This window comes from Caretta caretta, chromosome 1 (genome assembly GCF_965140235.1).
Source record: "Caretta caretta isolate rCarCar2 chromosome 1, rCarCar1.hap1, whole genome shotgun sequence".
NCBI classification, from domain to species: domain Eukaryota; kingdom Metazoa; phylum Chordata; order Testudines; family Cheloniidae; genus Caretta; species Caretta caretta.
In genome coordinates this window covers 333854306-333875662 of record NC_134206.1, presented here as the reverse complement: position 1 = coordinate 333875662, position 21357 = coordinate 333854306, and the positions used below count along the sequence as shown (strand labels likewise).

At 39.7% G+C, this 21357-nt stretch overlaps 1 protein-coding gene across 3 annotated transcripts in view; it reads left to right on the top strand.

Moving 5' to 3' along the window:
• The window catches only part of CACNA2D1 (calcium voltage-gated channel auxiliary subunit alpha2delta 1), a 690472-nt gene that overhangs the window by 546809 nt on the left and 122306 nt on the right, over positions 1-21357 (top strand). For all 3 annotated transcript variants that reach the window (XM_048836497.2, XM_048836498.2, XM_048836499.2), the window contains exons 11-12: positions 11970-12128; positions 19609-19713. In XM_048836497.2, coding sequence (XP_048692454.1) covers positions 11970-12128; positions 19609-19713 — 264 coding nt within the window. The remainder of the gene's footprint in view (positions 1-11969; positions 12129-19608; positions 19714-21357) is intronic.

The following is a 21357-nucleotide window of genomic DNA, read 5'->3' as shown; positions in this document are numbered from 1 at the left end:
CTGCCCTGCTCCTCAGCCAGTCTCCCCTTAGATATCCAAATAGTCCCAGCATCTACTACTCCCTAGAACCCCCATGGAGCCCTCTGCCCCCAGTAGCCTCAGCGTCCTCCACCCCGGGAACTCTCCCCTCGTCCTTCAATGTCTCAGCAACCAGTCTACTTCCTAGCAGCCACCCACTTACATACTCCCTTGAGCATGCATCTATCTACCCCACCACTGCCCAAAGCAGGGTGAGGGTATATTGACCATAAGCTCAAGTTTATGGAAATTAGTTCATTAAATTTACATAAGATAACATAGATGGAGTGGAACAAAACATGGCACCTCTGGATTGGTGGGAAGAGGATGAAACATACAAACCAAGTAAACATTGGGTTAGTTCCATGGTGTCTGTGGTTTTGGGTTTTTTTGTTTGGTTGGGTTTTTTTGCGAGAGTAGTGAGGTAGATTTTTGGGAGGGCAGTGGCTAAGATGTCAGATGAAGGGAGAGAGGTACATTGAAGGGAGATGGGGAAGAAAGTGAGCATGGAGGGCTGGTGGAATGACGCTTAAGTGAAGAAACTGTGACAACAGGAATTGCAGCAAACAGCTAGTCTGCAGAGTGGAAAGAATACTAAAAACCAGAAATAAAGCAGTCTGCCACTGATGATATGAACAATCCCCAAAGGTCCCTGCTATAGCTGCATCTTTCTGCTGCTGGCTGAGTTTCTGGGCCAGCTTCTCCCTGCAGATGTTCTTCTTTGAGGTCACATGGCAGGGGGTGGGGTGGGGAAGGGGGTAGAGCTGAAGCCATATGTGCCATGGTGTCAGTAAAGAGCGGGTCTGGTCTGTATGATTCCGGGTCCAGAGTGTTGAGGTGGGAGGAATAGCTCTCTTTGGGTCTCAGCTCCCTCGTCTCCACCATGGTATGGCTATAGTTGCTCAATGTATTGCAACAGAATTTGGTTCTTAGATTTCTGTGAAACTTGATTAATCAGACTGAGACTATTTAATGTTTCCACTCTTCTCTTACAAAAAAGAAATGGATTTTGAAGGGCAGAGCTGAATATCAGATAGTGTTCCTTTTTTTTTTCTCTCCACGTGCAAACATTTGTACTGTAATGTCCTCTCAGTACTTGATTGTCCATTAGAACATTTTCTTTAAAAAATTACTTTGCCTCATATAATACTGCCCTTCCCAGTTTCAAAATTAGGTCAAGGCAAATTGAAAGACTTCTTTTAGCACAAAAATGTTTTGTGCTCTCACATCCTATGTGCACCTAATAATTATGTGGTGAGTCATCATTTACTATTATAAGAAACTGCATTTGAGTGTGTCAGTTTATAACTTCAAAGCCTATTTTAACAGTGCGGTATACGCTTGTGGTTTTGCTGTGTGGGCAAAGCACATTGTACTGCTGCTAAATCAGAATCACCACAAACAAGCATTTCTGTGGGGAAAAAGACTATACATAATCTGCACAGAGGCTGGGGAGAAACCTTTAGAAAAGGAGTGAACTTTACAATTATTAATTGTGTGAATGTTTTCTAGGTAGGAATCCTCAGTTCGAATACGAGGTCTAGATCTACACTTCTAGCTTGATATTATTCTTCCACTGCATACTATAGCAGATGACTCAAAGGAATAGTGAACATCAGAACTCTGAATTGAATTCACCTATGTTGTCTTTTTTTTTCAGGCAAGGGTGATAACCATAAAGAGTTTGCTGAATATCTGATTAAATAGAGCATTCTCTCATGGTCATTCATGTTTAAGGTCTGCACTGCTTATGTTCGATCAATCTTCTCATATGTTGCAGAGTGTGTGTTGCTTCTGGAGCGTAAGGTGCTATCTACTGACAAAACAGGAAAGTCAGACCAGGCTCCTCAGAGGCTAATGATGATAAACATAACACCAGATCTAATTCCCTTAACACTGGAAAGATTCCCATTAACTTTAATGGCCTTTAGATCAGGGCCATATAAATGAGAAGACAGAATAATAGTTTCCTGTTCCCCTATTGATGCAGAAGAAAACATATAGATGGTTTTGTTAGCTATTTCTCACGTCACATACACCCTCATACCAACAGTTATCAACAATTTTAGGGAAGTAGGTGGGGAGAGATGCCTTGGGAAAACAGAGTATGTACTAGGAAACCGTATCAATAAACCATTGAAGGGCAAGGAATGAACAAAATCAGCTGCCTGGCAAAGCTTACGCAACGTGAAGATGAGAAAGTATTAGATTAGTGCTAAAATATACCATATTCAAAATAAAAATAGAGGAGTTTTGTTTACTTGTTTGGTTTTTACTAGGGCTATTGATTAATTGCAGTTAACTTATGCGATTAACTCAAAAATTAATTGTTATGTAAAACATTAATAGTGATTAATTGCAGTTTTGATTGCACTGTTAAACAATAGAATACCAATTGAAAAGTATTAAATATTTTGGATGTTTTTCTACATTTTCATATATATTTCACTTTCAGCAAATAATTCAAACTGTATATTATTTTGATTACAAATATTTGCACTGTAAACATGATAAAAAAAAGTATTTTTCAGTTCACCTCAAACAAGTACTGTGATGCAATCTCTTTATCGTGAAAGTCCAACCTACAAATTTAGGTTTTTTTGTTACATAACTGCACCCAAAAACAAAACAATGTAAAACTTTAGAGCCTACAAGTCCACTCAGTCCTACTTCTTGTTCAGACAATCGCTAAGACAAACAAGTTTGTTTACATTTACAGGAGATAATGCTGCCAGCTTCTTATTTACAATGTCACCTGAAAGTGAAAACAGGCATTTGAATGGCACTTTTGTAGTCGGCATTGCAAGGTATTTACGTGCCAGATATGCTAAACATTTGTATGTTCTCACTTCCATTTTTTTCATCGCGTGATGTAATTTTTTTCATTGTGCGATGTAATTTTTTTTTCATTTCACGATGTAATGTTTTTTTCATCACTCGACAGCCCTAGTTTTTACATTAATTCAAGGATGGCTTATGAAACAACAGTGATATTGGAAAACAACAAATACATTTCTTATACTCTCTAGTTAATGTGGCACTTTGAAACTTGTGTTTTATAACAACAAAAAATTACATGTGCAATTGTACATGGAGGCCTAAGAATATATAGTATAGCAAACACTACCATCATAATATCAACTGAATTTATTCACATACAGCAAGAAGAAGATGGAGCTGCATGCACATTTGCAAGACAGGTTTGAAACAGATTTGATTTTTTTTCTCATTCTGACTTAGTTTACATGGGCTTTTGTGGGCCTTGGAGTGCCAGTAAATGATAGCACCTTCCCTACAAAATAAATTAATAAAACTTTTACACTTAAAGGATTTATCTGTTTATCTTTTGAATGCACCCAATTACCATGATATTTAGGTGTTGAGTGAGTGATAGAAAGAGACAAGGTGGGTGTCTTGGGGTGAAATCCTGGCCCCATTGAAGTCAATGGAAAAACTCCTATTTATTTCAACAGAGCCAGTATTTCACCGTAGGTCTCTTTCTACTTAGGTCCTAACCCTGCACCTAGATTTCTGGCCAGAGTTAAAACATGTTACGAGGCTCAGTAAATATTCCCCAAGCACAGAGCTACTGCCCCAGAAACTTCAACATTATTAGTGAGAGTTTTCAGCCGCACTGCACTCAGTGGCTATCTGCTGACGTACATAAGATGCCCTTCACAATAAAGCAAGGCCTTCTTTATTCCTATAATTAAAATCTGTTCCCAGACAATGAAGCAAATACTTTTCCCCCAGCTACAACTTAGGCAGGGAAAATCCTGTAAATGATGTCTACCAGCTGTGCTATTCTTCCCACTATGGGCCTGATTTTCTGCTGCCACTTTGCATCATTTACACCCATGCAAAGTAAGTATTAATATGCTACCATTCTGATTGGGTAGTGTTTTACAATTACTTGGCACTAGGTGTATGGCTGTGAAGAACCAAGCTGCCTATGGCTATATCACTGTTGAGCAGATTAAATGTAGAAGACAGCTACTTGTTTGTGGGACTGTTGATCCCTGTTATCAGTCACTTCCACTTCTCCTTGTTTTTGCCTTTCTTCCTGTTCTCACTTGTACTTTCTCCCCCCGTCTCCTTGATTCTCACATTGTTGCTAAAGATCAACCACTGAATTTTAACCAATTAATAATTATTGAACAAACACTTTTGATTAACACTAAAAAATCAATGTATATATTAGACAACTCATTTTATTGTTTGGTTTATTGATAAGTATACTGGATATCATTGAGTTGTGGATGAAAAATAACTGTTCTCTAACATAAAGTTACCATGAAATGAACAGGATACTACAGAACAGCATTATTATAACACTGATATAATTAACATCTAAAAGCCCCAAAGTGTGACTAAAAATGAACTCCAAACTCAGATAAAAGAGGAAGACTCCCATTCTCAGAAATTGCCATTTTTGCCAGTTGAAATGCATATTTTAATGTATCTTTAACAAATATTAAAAAAAGCAATACTAAACCCCCCCCCCCCAAAAAAAAAAAAAAAACAACTTTCCCTTCAATTTGTGCTTGGTAGTCTAGTCTGGTATAGCATGACTTAGTACTTGATGCTTATTATATTTTGGGGTCTGATGAGCAACTGTGTACTTTAAGATGTTTTCTCTCATCTCCATTGTAAAATATTGCAAACTATAGATTATTTAATAACCAGAATCATCATGATCAGTGCCTGTGATGTCATTCAGAATCCCTACCAAACTAAAACCTTCTCTGGCTTTACTTAGTCTTTTGTTAAAATATCAGCTCCAGGCCTTGTCTGGAGGAACGATTCTGTACTAAAAAGCAGGAGGGTGGGGGAGGGATCTTTTCATCAGTTTTAAGGCCTGATCGTCATTCAAGTTCCCAGAGCCATGACTGTGTATGAGAACAACAGAAATACAATCAGCAGTATTTTTTAATACCAAACCTAAAATAAAACTGAAGTACCAGTTGCAAGTGCAAGTACCAGTTGCAAGAGTTTTTCCTTTCAACTTATCTATTTTCATTATCCAAAATCATGTCTTTCTTTATGGCCTTGGACCTGTTCCTACTGAGTCAATGGAAAAACTCCCATTGATTTAAAATGGTGCATGATCAGAGCATTGCTAATACCGGCTAGTAATTCATATGTCTTCTACAATTGGTATTGATATGGTAGTTGCCAGTTCTGCAGTACACATCCACACATACGTGATTTTAGGACATAGAAAACTAAAGTACTTCCTAAGTAACCTAAGAGCATGTATTGAGTGACAATATAGAACATATGTGTATGGTCAGGAATTCTTTAAATAGAGATCACCTTATCCACTTACGCTCTGCCTCCTGGAAACCACCTCATGCATTGTTTCCTTTGGTATCATTCCATAACTGCTTATGGTATCACAGGCCTGAGATGCTTGCTTTAAACACAGGAGGTTGCTACACATTTTTCTTAAATACTAGTGAAGAAATTGGTCCTCGTCTGTAATTATCTGTTGTCATATTGCTTTGACATATATTGTAAATTTGACAAACCCTATAATTAACATATATATTTTAACTACATCTAAGATTCAGAGGTAATAATTAATTTACTGGAAAATTGTGTGTGTGTGTGCATGTTGGACCCAAAAAAAACTATGTTAGAAGAACGTTAAGGTTGTAAAGCCAAGAATTACAAAAAAAAAAAAAAAAAGTTAGGAAATGCCACACCCAGCCATTCCTTGTCTCTCCTCCAGACTCTCTCTCTCTCTCTCTCTTGCTCTGAGTCCCAGTTTTCTTCAACCCATTGATTGTCTCCTTGCCCAGCCAGTTTCAGTTCCCCCTCCTCATCTTACCTTGCTTGCCTTCAGTTGCCCCCCACCACACAAACTCCTGTTTCACCATCACCACTTGCTCCCAGTCCTAGTCTACCTCCCTGGCTTCCTCAACCAATCTGTCCCCTATCCCAACCATTTCCTGGTACCTTGTCCTAATATCCCCTCTCTCTGGCTCTTGGTCCCAGTCTCTTTGCCCAGCCAATCCCAGTTCTCCCCCTGCATCTTGCCTTCTCGTCTGATCTCAGCCCACCCACCTCCTCCATTTCCCTCCCCAGCACTCAGTCTCCCTGCACAACCAGTCCCAGCCTCCCCTATGCCTCTGGCCCTCAGTTTCGTTCTCTGTGCCCAGCCTTTCCTGGACACTCACCACGAACTCACAGACTCCCTGCAACCTCCAGTCCCAGTCTCACCAGGCTCCTTGTCCCAATCTACTCCTTTCTATCTCAGTCCAGCTCTTTGTGTCCGGCAGCTTCCTCCTCCACATTGCCTGTGCACCGAGAGGGGTTATTGACAGTTCAGGAGAGAGTGGCACCCAGCTCTCAGTTTCAGCTTCTCCCCTGTAACCCTGGCCTGGAACAGTCATTCTGTGGTGAGGGCGCACGTGTAGTCCGGTTACCTGCAGGAACTGTGAGGTGCTGGAGCATGCTCATTGAGGACAGACTGTTTAGAGATTTTTACCTGCTAAACTCTAAGAAGTCTCCACTTAGCAACTGTGAACTGATTTTTCAAAGGCTTATAACTTGGTCAAATTTGAGCAGAGTTTCACAGGGACAGTAAAAGACACATCCCTGACACAAAGGCTATTCCTGCCAAATGTCAAGTCCCTGTTCCAAAGTCTGGGGACACTAGAGCTCCTCAAAGAAAAGATCACCAGAATTAATACGGCGCAACAACATAAGAATTGTTATACTAGGTCAGACTAATGGTCCATTTAGCCCAGTATCCTGTCTCTGACATTGCCCAGTGCCAGATGTTTCAGGAAGAAGGAGAACAGGAAAATTATAGAGTGATTCATCCACTCCCAGCTTCTGGGAGTTGGAAGTCTAGGGACACCCAGAGCATGGGGTTGTGTCCCTGATCATCTTGGCTAATAGTCATGGATGGACCATGAACTTAACTAATTCTTTTGTAAACCCAATTATACTTGTGGCCTTCACAATGTCCTTGGCAACAAGTTCCATGGATTTATTGTGTATTGTGTGAAGAAGTACTTCCTTCTGTTTGTTTTAAACCTGCTGCCTATTAATTTAATCGGATGACCCCTAGTTCTTGTATTATGCGAAGGAATAAATAACACTTCCTTATTCACTTTCTCCATCCCATTCATGATTTTATAGACCTCTATCATATTTCCCCTTTAGTTGTTTCTTTTCTAAGCTGAACAGTCCCAGTCATTTGATTTCTTCTTGTATGGAAGTTGTTCCATATCCTTCATCATTTTTGTTGCCTTTCTCTACACCTTTTCCAGTTCTAATATATCTTTTTTGACATGAGTTGACAAGAACTGCACACAGTATTCAGGGTCTGGGAATGCCATGGATTTATATATAGTGACATTATCCCTTTCCTAGTGGTTCCTAACATTCTCTTAGCCTTTTTTGACTGCTGCCGCACATTGAGTGGTTGTCTTCAAGGAACTCTCCACAATGACTCCAAGAATCTAATAGCCAATTTAGACCCATCCATTTGGTATGTATCGTTGGGGTTATTTTATAATGATCAACACTGAATTTTATCTGCCATTTTGTCATCCAGTCACACATTTCAGTGAGATCCCTTTGTAACTCTTCTCAGTCAGCTTTGGACTTAACTATTGTGTGTAATTTTATATCATCTGCAAATTTTGCCACCTCACTATTCAACCCTTTTTCCAGATCATTTATGAATGTGCTGAACAGCAGTGGTCCCATTACAGATCCTTGAGGGACCCCGCTACTTACATCTGTACATTGTGAAAACTGACCATTTATTCCTACCTTTTGTGTTCTATTTTTTAACCAGTTATTGATCCATGAGAGGATGTTCCCCCGAATCCCAGGATTGCTTAATTTGCTTAAGAGCCTTGCATGAGGGACCTGGTGAGGGATATATTTTTCACTAGTCTTGTTTTTCAAAATGGCTGAAATGTCTTGCCTGAAACTTTATTTTAAAAGCAGCCTAAGGCTGACACGCAGCATATAAAATTTCAGCCTGAACAGTTAAAATCTGGCAAAGTTCTAAGTAACTGAAAACAGGGCTTTATAATGCGAAGAGTCGGATAATAATACCAGATGGCACTGCCGCCAGCCCTGCCTATGGTAGCTAACACATACACCCGTAGTATAAACAATTGCTTCACAGCAAATGAAATCCAGAGCTAAACTATTAAAGGCATAATAAAATTAAATAAATGAAAACAAGAATATTAGAAAATGATTCCATAGTTGTAAAGTATAGACTGTTGGAGGCAAATGTCATCCTCTTCATTGCACACACACTCACGCTACCTATATACACTGTGAATCAACATGTTTCTACAATATTTAATGTAGTTGAAAGAATAGTACAGTATGATCACACAATGTAAGCACATATTTTGTCTTCCATGTAATGCAAATGAGTGAACAGATTTTTCAAGAATTCGATATTTGCAAATATTAATAACCTGACTCACTCCCTGAACAGATGTCTACAGTAGCTTTGTCCTGATTATAAATTCAAATTTGCCTAAATTCATTGTTGGTAGGAAAATGGTAACTACAGACAGCTAAAGTAATTAGACCTATAAAATATTTAGAGAAAGTGCTATCTCCTCCGTGTGTGGTGTTGGGATTCTTCATGCAAGTCAATCCTGAAATGTACGATAAAAAAATTTGCTCTGATCAGAGCACAAAGGATGTTTTTATACCACATACTAAATATATAAAACACAAAATATTGTCACTTTTGAGAATGATAGCAGAGCTTGGCATCCTAATATGATTATTTGCCAATATTTCTTCCATGCTTAGAACTATAATTAATAATGTGCATCTCCTGTTAGCATTGTGTATACATATATATTCAAAAATAGTAGGACACAAATGTCAAGTGAATATATTGTGTTGTATGTATTTGAACAATTATACAAATAGCTGACTGGCTAATATATATTTCTCCAACACATCAGAAATAACATCTGAGTGGCATTCAAACTGTTTGTGCTGTTAGGTTATCTCTGTATCTATTTATCTTGTTTCAAATACAGGTGAATGTTTGCAGTCACTGATACACACAAAGTGAAATATGCTATCCATCCATGTACAGTCCTGAGTGATGTTTGTATTTTTCTTCCAGAGGTTCTTTCTCTTTAGTTTTATGCTTTTATTTATCAGTCTCCACTGTCTGATATAAGAAAAGGACTTGATAGTTCAAGGATAAACTTTAGAATCTGACTTTGTCATAAAAAGATTGCTATAATGAAAGGAGCTGACAACACAAACAAAAAAATCAAAGTTAAGATGAGTAATTAAAGTTAATGCTATATCCTTAATTGTAATGTGCAAACACCATACCTGTCAATGGGGACTCAATCTTCAGATCACCACCACTAAAACCAGAGGCTTCTGTGAGCAACAGGCGCACTCTTAGTTGTGAAAAAAGAGGAAGCTGGTGTAGTCACTGCATCTAACTACTAGAAGGAGACTCTCATAAAATTCTATACTCTAGGTTGGTATATTATACATGGATAAAGGAGCAGCAGAGAAAAACCTTTTTTTGTGGGGTGTCACCAAATTCCTGTGAGGTTGTAGGAATCTCTTTTTGGTTTGGGTCTGCTTGGATTTTGCAACCCTGAATTTTGCTTTGATTTCAGGTACAAGTGAACCATTAAAACTAGAAATTCCTGATCTGGGGTTGAAACACTTTATAGCCAATGAGTTTTATAATGTTTACACCAAATATAACAACTTGGCAGGTTTGCTCAGAATTCCACTCAAACTCTGGGTTTGTACTAGCATCAGGTGTTTTGTCCTGTTTGGGAGTTGTGTGTGTGTGTGTTAAATTTTTGCACATCTTTAGTATTTACCCATTATATATGTGCTCTGTTAGCGCCTGGATAAAATGAGGTGTGTTTATAAACTGGCACTCTGAATTTCTTTACTTCTTCGGTTTAAATCAAACCTGTTGTGTCAGAAGAATCAGTTTTTGGTGTTTTTAATTTTGAATTTACCATACCATAAGAAAATAGAAATGGTTTCAGCATCCCAGCAAAATATGTAAAATCAATGGTCAAAATCTCCTCTTATTTACTTACCCTGAGTGCAACACAAGTGGGTTAAATAGAGGTGTTCAGGATGTAAGGACAGAATTAAACTCCTAGGGCTTGATGCCGAGTTATGCAAAGGTGACTTTACATGATTGGCATTCTCTTTAAGGCCCCATACACTTATAGAGTGGTAGGAAACAGCCTTAGTGAGCATTTTGAAGCATATAAAATGGCAAGTATCTGTTGTGCCTAGTATTTATGTTCAGTCAAACCAATTAAAATTTCTTTGGGCAGGAAAACATTTTTTTGATAATGTATGTCAACTGTACTTGTTTTTGAATGTAAAAGAGATGTTCGGGCAATATAGGACAGCGTTTGTACCACACCTAGCACAGTGGTGTCCAAGAGCATATCTGTGGCTCATAGGTGCTACTGCAATACACGATAGATCACCACATACAAGACCAAATTTCAAAGAGGTCACAAAATGACCTCCACTCGAGCAGGCAAAACTTTTCCATACAAACAATTTGCATGTATATATTTGAGCAATGTCACATGAGTGCTAGAATTTATCAAGTGCTAGGATCTCCCATCTATCATGAGTGATAGCACTAAAAAATAAAAGCATGTGCATAATACACAAATGGAAACCTGGTTTAAAAAATTGCCTTGTTATGTATATCTATTCCGTGATGTGCTTATTTTTGCCAAGAGTGTTTTGTTTTTTGTGGGCCATATATAGCAATTGATCTTGATTTGCAGCTCCCGTTGTGTGATGATAGGTTTCGGGATGGGCCAGCTGGGTTTGGATAAAATAAGAAGCAACCTAAAACTTGACTCACACCTTTTCCAGGGAGTAAAAGTTTCAAGGAACTTTCAACCTTTTTTCCCCATTTATTTTTTATTTTATTGCATTTTTTCTATGCCTCTGAACTTCCTACTTCTGTTCGACTGGTAAGGTCTGTACCAAAGGCCATTGAAACTCCAGTCAGAGTTTTTCTGCTTATTTCAGCTTTGGATCTGGTCTTAGAAGTAAAGGACTGAATATCCATTTTCATAAAATCACGGAAATGTAGGTCTGGAAAGGACTTCAGGAAGTCATCAAGTCCAGCCCCCTGCATTGTGGCAATGTCAAGTGAACTTAGACCATCCCTGACAGGTGTTTGTCCAGCCTCTTATTAAACACCTCCAGTGATGGGGATTCCACAACATCCCTTGGAAGCCTATTCCAGAGCTCAATTATCATTATAGTTAGAACATTTTTCTTAATATCTAACCTAAATCTCTCTTGCTGCAGATTAAGCCCATTACTTCTTGTCCTACCTTCAGTCCTCTTCAGACTTGGAGAAAAATTGATCAATATCCTCTTAAACAGCCTTAACATATTTGAAGACTGTTATCAGATCCCCTCCACCCACAGTAATCTTTTCTGATGACTAAACTTCCTCAGTTTTTTTAACTTTCCCTCATAGGTCTGGTTTTCTAAACTTTTTATCATTTTTGTTTCTCTCCTCTGGACTCTCTCCAGTTTGTCCACATCTTTCCTTAAGCATAGTGCCCAGAATTGGACTCAGTAACTCCAGCTGAGACCTCACCAGTGCCAAGTAGAACAGTACAGACCTCAGCTGGGCACTACACTTTAGTGGACAAATTGGAGAGAGTCATAACATTTGCTGCCCAAATTTGAAGTTTCAAGAGACTTTGATGTTCTGGATAAAGTTGTGATAAGTATCCAAATGTTTGTGTGCGTTATTGCATCATCTGAATCTTTTCAGGGTCACCCATTTCTAGGAGTCGCATGTATGGACTGAAGGCAGCATCTGGCCCTCAGCACTTAGAAATATGGAGCAAAAAAGGAAATTAAGCCAACATTCTTGGCTTTAATGTTCTTTATTACTTCTTTTTCAGTTTAACAATAACGCTCAGAATGTCAGTTGCTTTAATCATCTTGTCCAAGCTAATGTGAGGAACAAGAAGAAGCTGAAAGAGGCAGTCTACAAAATCTCAGCTAAAGGAATCACTGACTACAAGAAAGGCTTTAGCTATGCTTTTGAACAGTTGCTAAATGTAAGTATTACAAAGTTTTCCCTCTGTGCTGTTATACTATTGATCTGTGATAATAGAACTTTAATGTCCAGATGGTCTCTTTGAATGCTCCACAAGTAGTAAACAGTGTGATATATTTTATGATGCAATTACTTAGCAAGCAAATGTATCCCATCAGCATGCTTTCCCTTAGTAGAGCTCCACTCAGCTTGATTTGTTAAGATTTGTGAAGGGGAAACTGGTTTGTCACTGTGATGTACTGTTTTTGTTTCACTTTGGGCTTCTTTTTTCAATGGGCTTTTCTCCCACTTGCCACATGGCTTCAGTACTGGCTGCATTGCTGCCAGTTTTCAAAGAAGAAAGTATGTTATTACATCTCAGATTAATATTTTAATTAAACCCTGGTTTAGAGTGTCCCTCAGTCATGTTTAATGCATCCACCTTTCCTGATTTAATTTATTTTATACCTAGTGCATGCTTGTCTGATTGCAAAGAAGTATTAGCTAGCAAAGGGATATTAGGTAGTGGAAAGAGACTGTTCCAAACTATTTAAAACATGGAAGGGAGAAAGAAATCAATCTCACCTGGGGGGAAATGCATTGGCTCCATCTTTTGGTTCTGTTACCTATTCCCATATTGCACCCACACAGTGTCTGTCTAATTAGTAGTGTAGTGAAATAATATTCCCAACTTGCCATAAATAGTTTATTTACTATTGTTTCTTTTAAAAATATTTAATGTACTTAATCAAAATACTTGTATAGTTCTGAATATTCAGAAAACAACTATGGGTCAGCTCTTCAGATGATGTAAATGGAGCTATGCCAGTTAACACCAGCTTATTATCTGGCCTACTAAACAGAATGGGCTGAATTCATTTCTGATGAAACATTTTTGACTCTAATGATCTCCTTCAATAGAGGCCTCCGTCTCTTTCTCCACTCATCAGCTACCTGCTGGACCTAGGCACCTCTCCTGTCACTCTGTATCATGCCATGGGAACAGAGCTGGTTGGAAAATTTCCATCCAACTGAAATTTTGATGGAAAAAATCAGTATAATATAATATTTTCAGACCAACTCAGTGTGGACGGGATAAAGGATTCAATGCCCTCTGCTGCTGATTAAATGAAACTTTAAGCGGAAGGTTAAAATGGCTATTTAAATCATTTAGTCGAACTTGAGACTGATATCACTTCTGTCCCTCTCTGACTGTGGGCATGTTAGAGCAATAACAGAAGAAAGCTAAGAGGACACAAAGAGTTTTGTTTAGAGCTGTATGTTCCTCAGAGCAGAGACACTCTGTGGGTTATGTTTGATAGGGAACAGAGTATATTCTTAGCACTTAACAAATAATCACTAGGAAGTAGTAATAGAAGTTCTAATTTGAAAGTAATGAATACAGCAAGTTCTGTTCTTAAAGCTAAATGCAAAGGTAAAGAGAAATAAAATACTAGAAGAAGATGGGTCGATGGTTGTTATTGGAAGAACGTGTATTAGTTGTTGCTGAGATTATGGGTATTTTGAGGCCCACAGAATGTTCTGTAAGCATGTGAATGATGGATGGATGTAGTGGACATGTATATTTGGGGAATTTAAGAGATTAGTGAGGTTAACGAATTGCAGTTGTCCACTCCAAATTCTGGCAGATACAACTGACTGGAGAAATAAAGAGCTGTTGATGGAGTCGGCTATAGACTCTAGAGACAAGCATATAAAATTACATGGGATCAGATAATGAAGATTTATAAAGATAACATGATTATGAATATGGTTATTTTTATTTTATGTTCATGATTTCAAACAGGTCAACTTAGTAATAAGTTCCAAGGATGCTAAATATTTTAAAAGGTCAAGGTCTTATTATAATTACGTAGGCTGTGGATGACAACCACTTGAACTCACTTTCACGCTTAAACAAGTATTGCCTTCTTTGTGCCTAAAGGAAAATTCCTTTCTAGAAATATTGCTGGATGGAAATAAATATTTTAATATAATCTTTTAAATAAATTAAGGCACGCCATTAGTAACACTGATGTGCTGATTTGTGAGTCGATGTTATCTACTGTTCTTCTACATTATATTTGCAAAGGAATCTTTACTCAATGTTCTTTAGATTTGGTGGTACAATTAATTTTTACCCTATTGTAATGAATACTATAGAAGGAATTTTTCTGTAAATCACTTTGTGGTCTATTGTGATTCCAAGTAGGAGGTTTTTGCATTGCTTCACTTTTTTCTTCCCGAATTACATGAAAACTCATTGTGCAAGATGCATTCATAGAGTTTCATGCATCAAGCTATATTCCAGAAATAAAGGTAAGGGAACTCAATTTTTAAGGGTGTGATAATTATTTCAAAGTAAAGCAATTTTATCCACAAAATGAACATAGTAGCACCTTCATTAAAGAAAAAAAAAGATGGCTACCTATTTGCTTGCTTAGTTGAAGTTTAAAAATATAAAATAAAATAAAGAATGGAAGACATAGTTAGCATCCTTAGAGGGGGGGTGAGAAAGGTTTTTTTTTAAAATAGAGAGACATCCTGTCATTATGTAGCATCAAGAAAATCATTCAGGTTTCTGATGTATTTTAGCACATTTTCATCTTCATCTGAGACACGATATTTCATCTTGTCAGAGGGTAGTATGAATTCTTTAATAGACGAATCTCTGACAAGATGAATCAAATCCTACAGTGAAAATGCAGAAAAGGTGTAAATTAAACTCACGTGTAAATTAATGATTTTTAACTTAGTTATAAGTCTCTAACATGGTGGGTGGCCAAACCATCACAATGGGCTGGACTGTGAATTTTACAACCAGCCCAGGCCGTGTAAGGGAATCTGTGCCTTCCCTGCTGGCTCCTTGGGGTAGGAGAGGGAATGGAAATATGCCTGTTTTGAAGGGAATCCATAAAAGATTCCTCCACCCCTTGTGCAGGCCCGTACATTTGTGAGAGTGGAGCCTCCCACTCAGAGATTGGGGGGAGGGACAGCAGAAATGAAATAGCACCCCTTACACGTATTCAGTCAGACACAAGGTGCGCGCGTCTGCACACGGGCAGAGGAGAGTCTTCTTTTTCCCTATGCTGCTGGGAGGTTAAGTGGGCTGTGCTTAGGGTTGCCAGGCATCCGGTTTTCAACCGGAATGCCCAGTCGAAAAGGAACTCTGGCGGCTCTTTAAGTGCGGTCAGCGGTGCAGTGGGGGCCCAGGGCTAAGGCAGGCTCCCTAACTGCCCTGGCTCCGTGCTGTTCCTGGAAATGGACGCCAGTCTCTGTGGCCCCTAGGTGCTGGGGCAGCCAGGAACTGGGAGACTCCGCAAACTGCCTCCACACAGAGTACCGGCTCTGCAGCTCCCATTGGCTGGGAACCACGACCAATGGGAGCTGCAGGGGGTGGCACCTCTGGGCACGAAGGCAGCACGCAGAACTGCCTGGCCGCCCATGCACCTAGAGGCCACGGGGACCTGGCAGCCGCTTCCTTGGAGCTGCATCCCCAGCCCCTCACACACCCCAGCCCAGCCCCCCCTCCTGTACCCCAAACCCCTAATCCCCGGCCCTAGCCCAGAGCCCATACCCCCTCCCGCACCCCAAACCCCTGCCCCAGCCCAGTGAAAGTGAGTGAGGGTAGGGAAGAGTGAGCGACGAAGGAGTGGGGATGGAGTGAGCAGGGGTGGGGCCTCAAAGAAGGGGAGGACATGAGTGGGGCCTCAGAGAAGAAGCAGGGGTGTTGGGTTTTGTGTGATCAGAAAGTTGGCGAAAGGTTTAGATTGGATATTAGGAAAAACTTTTTCACTAAGAGGGTGGTGAAACACTGGAATGCGTTACCTAGGGAGGTGGTAGAATCTCCTTCCTTAGAGGTTTTTAAGGTCAGGCTTGACAAAGCCCTGGCTGGGATGATTTAACTGGGAATTGGTCCTGCTTCGAGCAGGGGGTTGGACTAGATGACCTTCTGGGGTCCCTTCCAACCCTTATATTCTATGATTCTATGATTCTATGACCCTAGCTGTGCTGTAATATAGATTGATGTAATTGACAGGTAAGGAATGTTGCATAAACCTGCTCACTAACACAGGGTTCATGAAGATAAACCCAGAAGGAACAGGAAAGAGAGGAAAAGCTCCTCTTGTAGTTGCTTAGACTACCCCACAAAGGGACTCTAGGGAAACAGGGAAAGTATGGTCGTACAGAATAACGCTACATCACAACGCAGGAGACGACTGTTAATACATAGCAAATATATATTATATTTTGCAATATTGGCTATCTAGATATAGATATGAAAAATATATCACCAATATTGCAAAATGTATAATTAAATATAAAATAGAACATTTAGTTATATTTAAACTAAACAGGATGTACGGATAATATGATTTCTTGTATTTATAGCAATAGATTTGATAAAGTGTGCAATTAATTATATATTCTGGAGAAAATTCTTCTCTAAGTAGCAATGGTGTTAATGCAGAGTAAACGCCATTTATTGCAGTGTGAAGAGAGATCCTGTCCCAACACACATGAACCCATTATTATATAAACACAAATCTGTTATAAAATATCATGCTTTAGTATGGCTATGGTATGAAGCATACATTTTCAATATATATATAGTATTTAAATAATACACACAGGCACCAGTTTCATACCACTTCTTTCCTTTAGGAGACAGTAGGCTGTCCTGCAGTCACTGTGCGGGACACGCTTATTTTTACTGGCAGAACCCCCTTTTCCCTCATCCTTTCAGCAAGAGAGTGAAGTTAGACCTCCTTTGCCCTAGTGAAAGAACCAACGCTGTACATCAAGATGCATATGTGACAAACTACAGCAACCACCCAATTCCAATATAATCACCATCCTCCCTTCCCGTTCCTTCTCCCCTTAGTTTCAACCACTCCTTACAGCCTGATCTGGGCAAGATTTCTGTTAATGAGATTGCATGTGACAATGGCAGGGGACCATTTTTTAATCTACATTTGTATATTGTTGGGTCTCCAGTCCTGATTGGCTGATAAAAATGTAAGTTTCCATTACATCTATCAATTCTATCTAAGCACCATAATACATGTGCTAATAGTCCCACAGTAAGCTCTTGTGGGGTAGGAACAGTAAAGTACTTTGCACTCTTATGATGTTATATAGATGCACACTAGATGTCTAACTTAAACCACCAAGTAAGTCAGTACAAAATTCGGCCCAGTAGAACAAAGACCAAATCTGTTTTACCTTACTCGTGTAGGTTGTCCTTTTAAATCAATGGAACACCTTGTGAGAGTAAGGTGACCAGGATTTGGGCCTCCAGTCAATCATAGAATCATAGAATATCAGGGTTGGAAGGGACCCCAGAAGGTCATCTAGTCCAACCCCCTGCTCAAAGCAGGACCAATTCCCAGTTAAATCATCCCAGCCAGGGCTTTGTCAAGCCTGACCTTAAAAACCTCTAAGGAAGGAGATTCTACCACCTCCCTAGGTAACGCATTCCAGTGTTTCACCACCCTCTTAGTGAAAAAGTTTTTCCTAATATCCAATCTAAACCTCCCCCACAATTATTTGTGTGGTGCCCTTATGAATTTATTTTGGAATGTATTAAATCATTAAGCAGGTAGGTGTTTTTCAATATTTATAAAGTACCTGTTCTAGTTTTATTACTTTTTTAATATAAAAAAGCAGCAGCCCAAAGCAATGTATTGTATATTGTATTTTACAAGCAAAATTGATCCTCCATTTTCTATTTCCAAATCAAACTTACAGTGGTGACAGGAGTGATATTAATGCAATGATTTCAAATTTCTTTATTCATCATTACTGGTAAGAAAATTCATAAGGCTCAGTTCTGTCCTTCATTAGACAGAGGCACCTCTTGAAAACTGAGCTTCTGATGTCAAAAGGTCCATACAGAATTAGATTTAGTAAAAATGCAGTAATAGCAAATAAAGAATTTTGATTTGTTAATGCCAGAATTTGCTGAGAGTACTATAGAATTATATAATTAAGTAGCTGCACTAGTGAGGACCAGATCATTACATTATGGTCTCTCCTCTGTTAGGGACATTGCACAGCTTCAGCACCCCAGGAGCATACCGCTGGATGACTTGTGATGCAGAGGGTCAGAATTTCTCCTCACTTCTCCCTTGTTTTCATTGTAGAAAAAGTTATGTCACCTTTTTTCATGAGCAGCTTGCTTCTCCCTGTTGCTCTGCCAGCTCCATTGACTAGTGAATTAGGGATCTGAACCAGGGCTCCTCCCAATCCCATCGCCTCCCAGCCTGCTTGCTTACAGAGAGGAATCTGGGGTGCGCAGCACCTCCCCTCCACTGGTGTTGCAATTGAACAGGAGACTCAGAGGAGCAGGGGTTTTCTTGTTCCCCCAAGTACCCAGGTAACCTTGGTGAAAACCTACCCCACTTTGTGTAAGCTGGCAAAACGTGTGCTCTGGTGTAAAAAAAAAAAAAAAAAAAAAAAAGTCAGCAGATATAAAAGAGGAAAACTGAGCTGATTCTGAAGAAATGTAACAAAAAATAAAACAAAACAAAACATGGTCCTGAGTTTGTAAGACTTAAATGTAAGGGTAAGTTCACTGGGAGCTGAGTGGTAATTTACCTTAGATTTTTGGTTTGTTAAGGACTAATTTAGTGGCCAGAAAGTTTGACTGGCTCAGCACTTGAGACACTCATTGGACTCCCATGAGTTGAAGCATCAATGGCCACTTCAAATTTCCAGAGCGTGGAAGGAAGGAGGGAGTCACGTCAAATAAACCTGAAGGGTAGAGTGAAAATGCCCTCTTTTTTGAACTGCGTATGCAAGATATCCACTGCCTGAGTCACATTCAGGCATCCAGCGAAGAGAATTTGGGATCATGGTTTGATCTGCATGTTTTGTTTTAACAAATATACAGTTTACTTCCACCCCAAACAACCCCATTCATGCAGCTCCCTTATGCTTCTTTGGGTGGAACATACCTGATTACCACAATGTTGCTTTTGGTCAGATCTGAGGTGTACCATAATTTGGCTCTTAAAGAGTGAAGGAAGGCTCTGTCAGTAGTGATGCACTAATAATACTAATATCTTGGTGACAAAAAGCAGGATATAGACTTAGAAATACTAGAGTTGGAGGCAGACTTATTGAGTGAAATCCTAGCTCCATTGAGGTCAGCAGGAGCTTTGCCATTCTCCATTGCTGGGTCCTAGAGCCCAGCCTCTGGCCCAAGCCTGAAGGTCTACACTCCTGTTTTATAGCCCCTCAGCCCAAGACCCACGAGCCCCAGTCAGCTGACCAGGGACAGCCAGGGAGGCCATTTTATTGCAGTGTAAACATACCCAATGAGGTCAGGTTTTAACGCATTAGTACTTAAGTAATGTGCTTTCTTCTGCACAAGGCATAAAAAAAGAGGCATTCCTTGCCCTTCAGAGCTCAACTATGTTTCTGGGAACTATATTACACTTCTGCATTTTTTGTGAGAGCCAGAACTAAAAGGATACTTCTCTTTGAATCTCTTACAGCACAGTGTCTCTAGAGCTAACTGCAATAAGATCATTATGTTGTTTACTGATGGTGGTGAAGAAAGAGCACAAGAGATTTTCCACAAATACAACAAAGACAAAAACGTAAGTGGCTTTTGTATGAAGGTATGACGATGCCTAATGGGGACAGTTAGGTGGTTTCTGGAAAAAAAGCTTGTGTTTTATAAGTGTTCAAAATAACTGGTATCTTTGAGATGCAAGTATTGAATAATACACCATCAGAAATTTTACCAGTGAAAATATGATGGAATTATTAAATAATATTTTGCATTTCTACACTGCCTACCACCCATGGATCTCAAAGCTTTTACTCCTGGGGGAAATTCTGCCCCAACACATTAAAAATTCTGCACCAAAAAAATTAAAAACCCTCCACGTTCACTCCCACAAAGTATTTTAAAATTCTGCAAAATTCTGCATATTTTATTTGTCAAAATAACACATTATAAGCACACCAGTTTCAATTATTTTTGTCATTTATTTCAAAACATCTATCAACAAGTTTGTGACAATACAGACAAAAAAGATTCAGGAAATGTTTTTTTTTTTGACAAATAGTTCCCTTACTAGGCATATTCATACAGAACTTTGAGTAATAATTAATTTAAACTACAATAAAAAACGTATTTCCCATACCCCTCAGAAGCCGTGCATAGGCTTAGGGAAACCCAGGGTAACAGAGGAGCTGTGGGAGAGGGAAGTAATTGCTGGGAAGGAACCTGGGAGTGAACCTGGAGGATGTTGGGTGTGGGTGGGAGAAGATTGGAACAGGGTTTTTTTGGGGGGGAAGGCGACTGTTGGGGAGCCTCCCCCATGCAGACCCTGGCTGATCCCTAGTCTCTCCCAATCAGTCAGACACCTGTCTCCGTGTGTCCCTGCACCCCCACTCAGCCATCCCCACCTCCCAGTGTCCCTCCACCTCCACTCCCATTCAGAGCCTGTGCCAGACTGTCCTCCCACTAGCCCTTCTGAATTCCAGTCTGTGTGACCCCCCAAGCAGCCCCATGTGCCCACTCTGTCTGTTTCCCCCCCACTTCCATATCCTGTGCCTCCTTACCTGGCCCCGGAGGCAGGGCACTGTGAGATGCGCAGCCTCTGTTCTCTCCCTATCGACTGCTGACTGCTATGGCCAGTGAGTGGTGAGCCTGCTGCCTCTGCTCTGGTGCCACAGCAGGCCGTGGTGGGCAAAAGGCACAACTGCAGAGCCTCTCCAGCAAAATGTATTTTCTGCTGAGAAAAAAGATCTGCAGGATACATGAATTCTGTGCATGCGCAGTGGCACAGAATTCTCCCAGGAGTACTTTTTGTAAACCATAATGCATTAAGCTTTCTTGTAACCACAGTGCTGTAGCTATTATCCCTGTACTACAAATGAAGAACGTGAGATACAGGAAAATTTAGTGACTTGCTGAAGGCTGCACAAGTCACCTCTGTGCATGTGGGGAGAGACACACTTGCACACTCTTTCCCCTTTTTCCCCACTGGCATTCCTGTGTTAAGCAGTGAGCCATTTGTTTTCCTGACTGTATGTAATACCCATACAAAACAGACGAAAAGTTAAGGGAGTTTTGTACATGAACATTTATTTACCTAAAGCTTTCTGGATCACAGGTTTGCAGGGCTGTAGCTCTGGCTAATAGTTCCTAATAATGCCATTTCACCACTCTTCTCTGTTTTGTTTATCTCTGTTGATATGTACACCTCCACAGCTGATATTTTCTTTGTAAT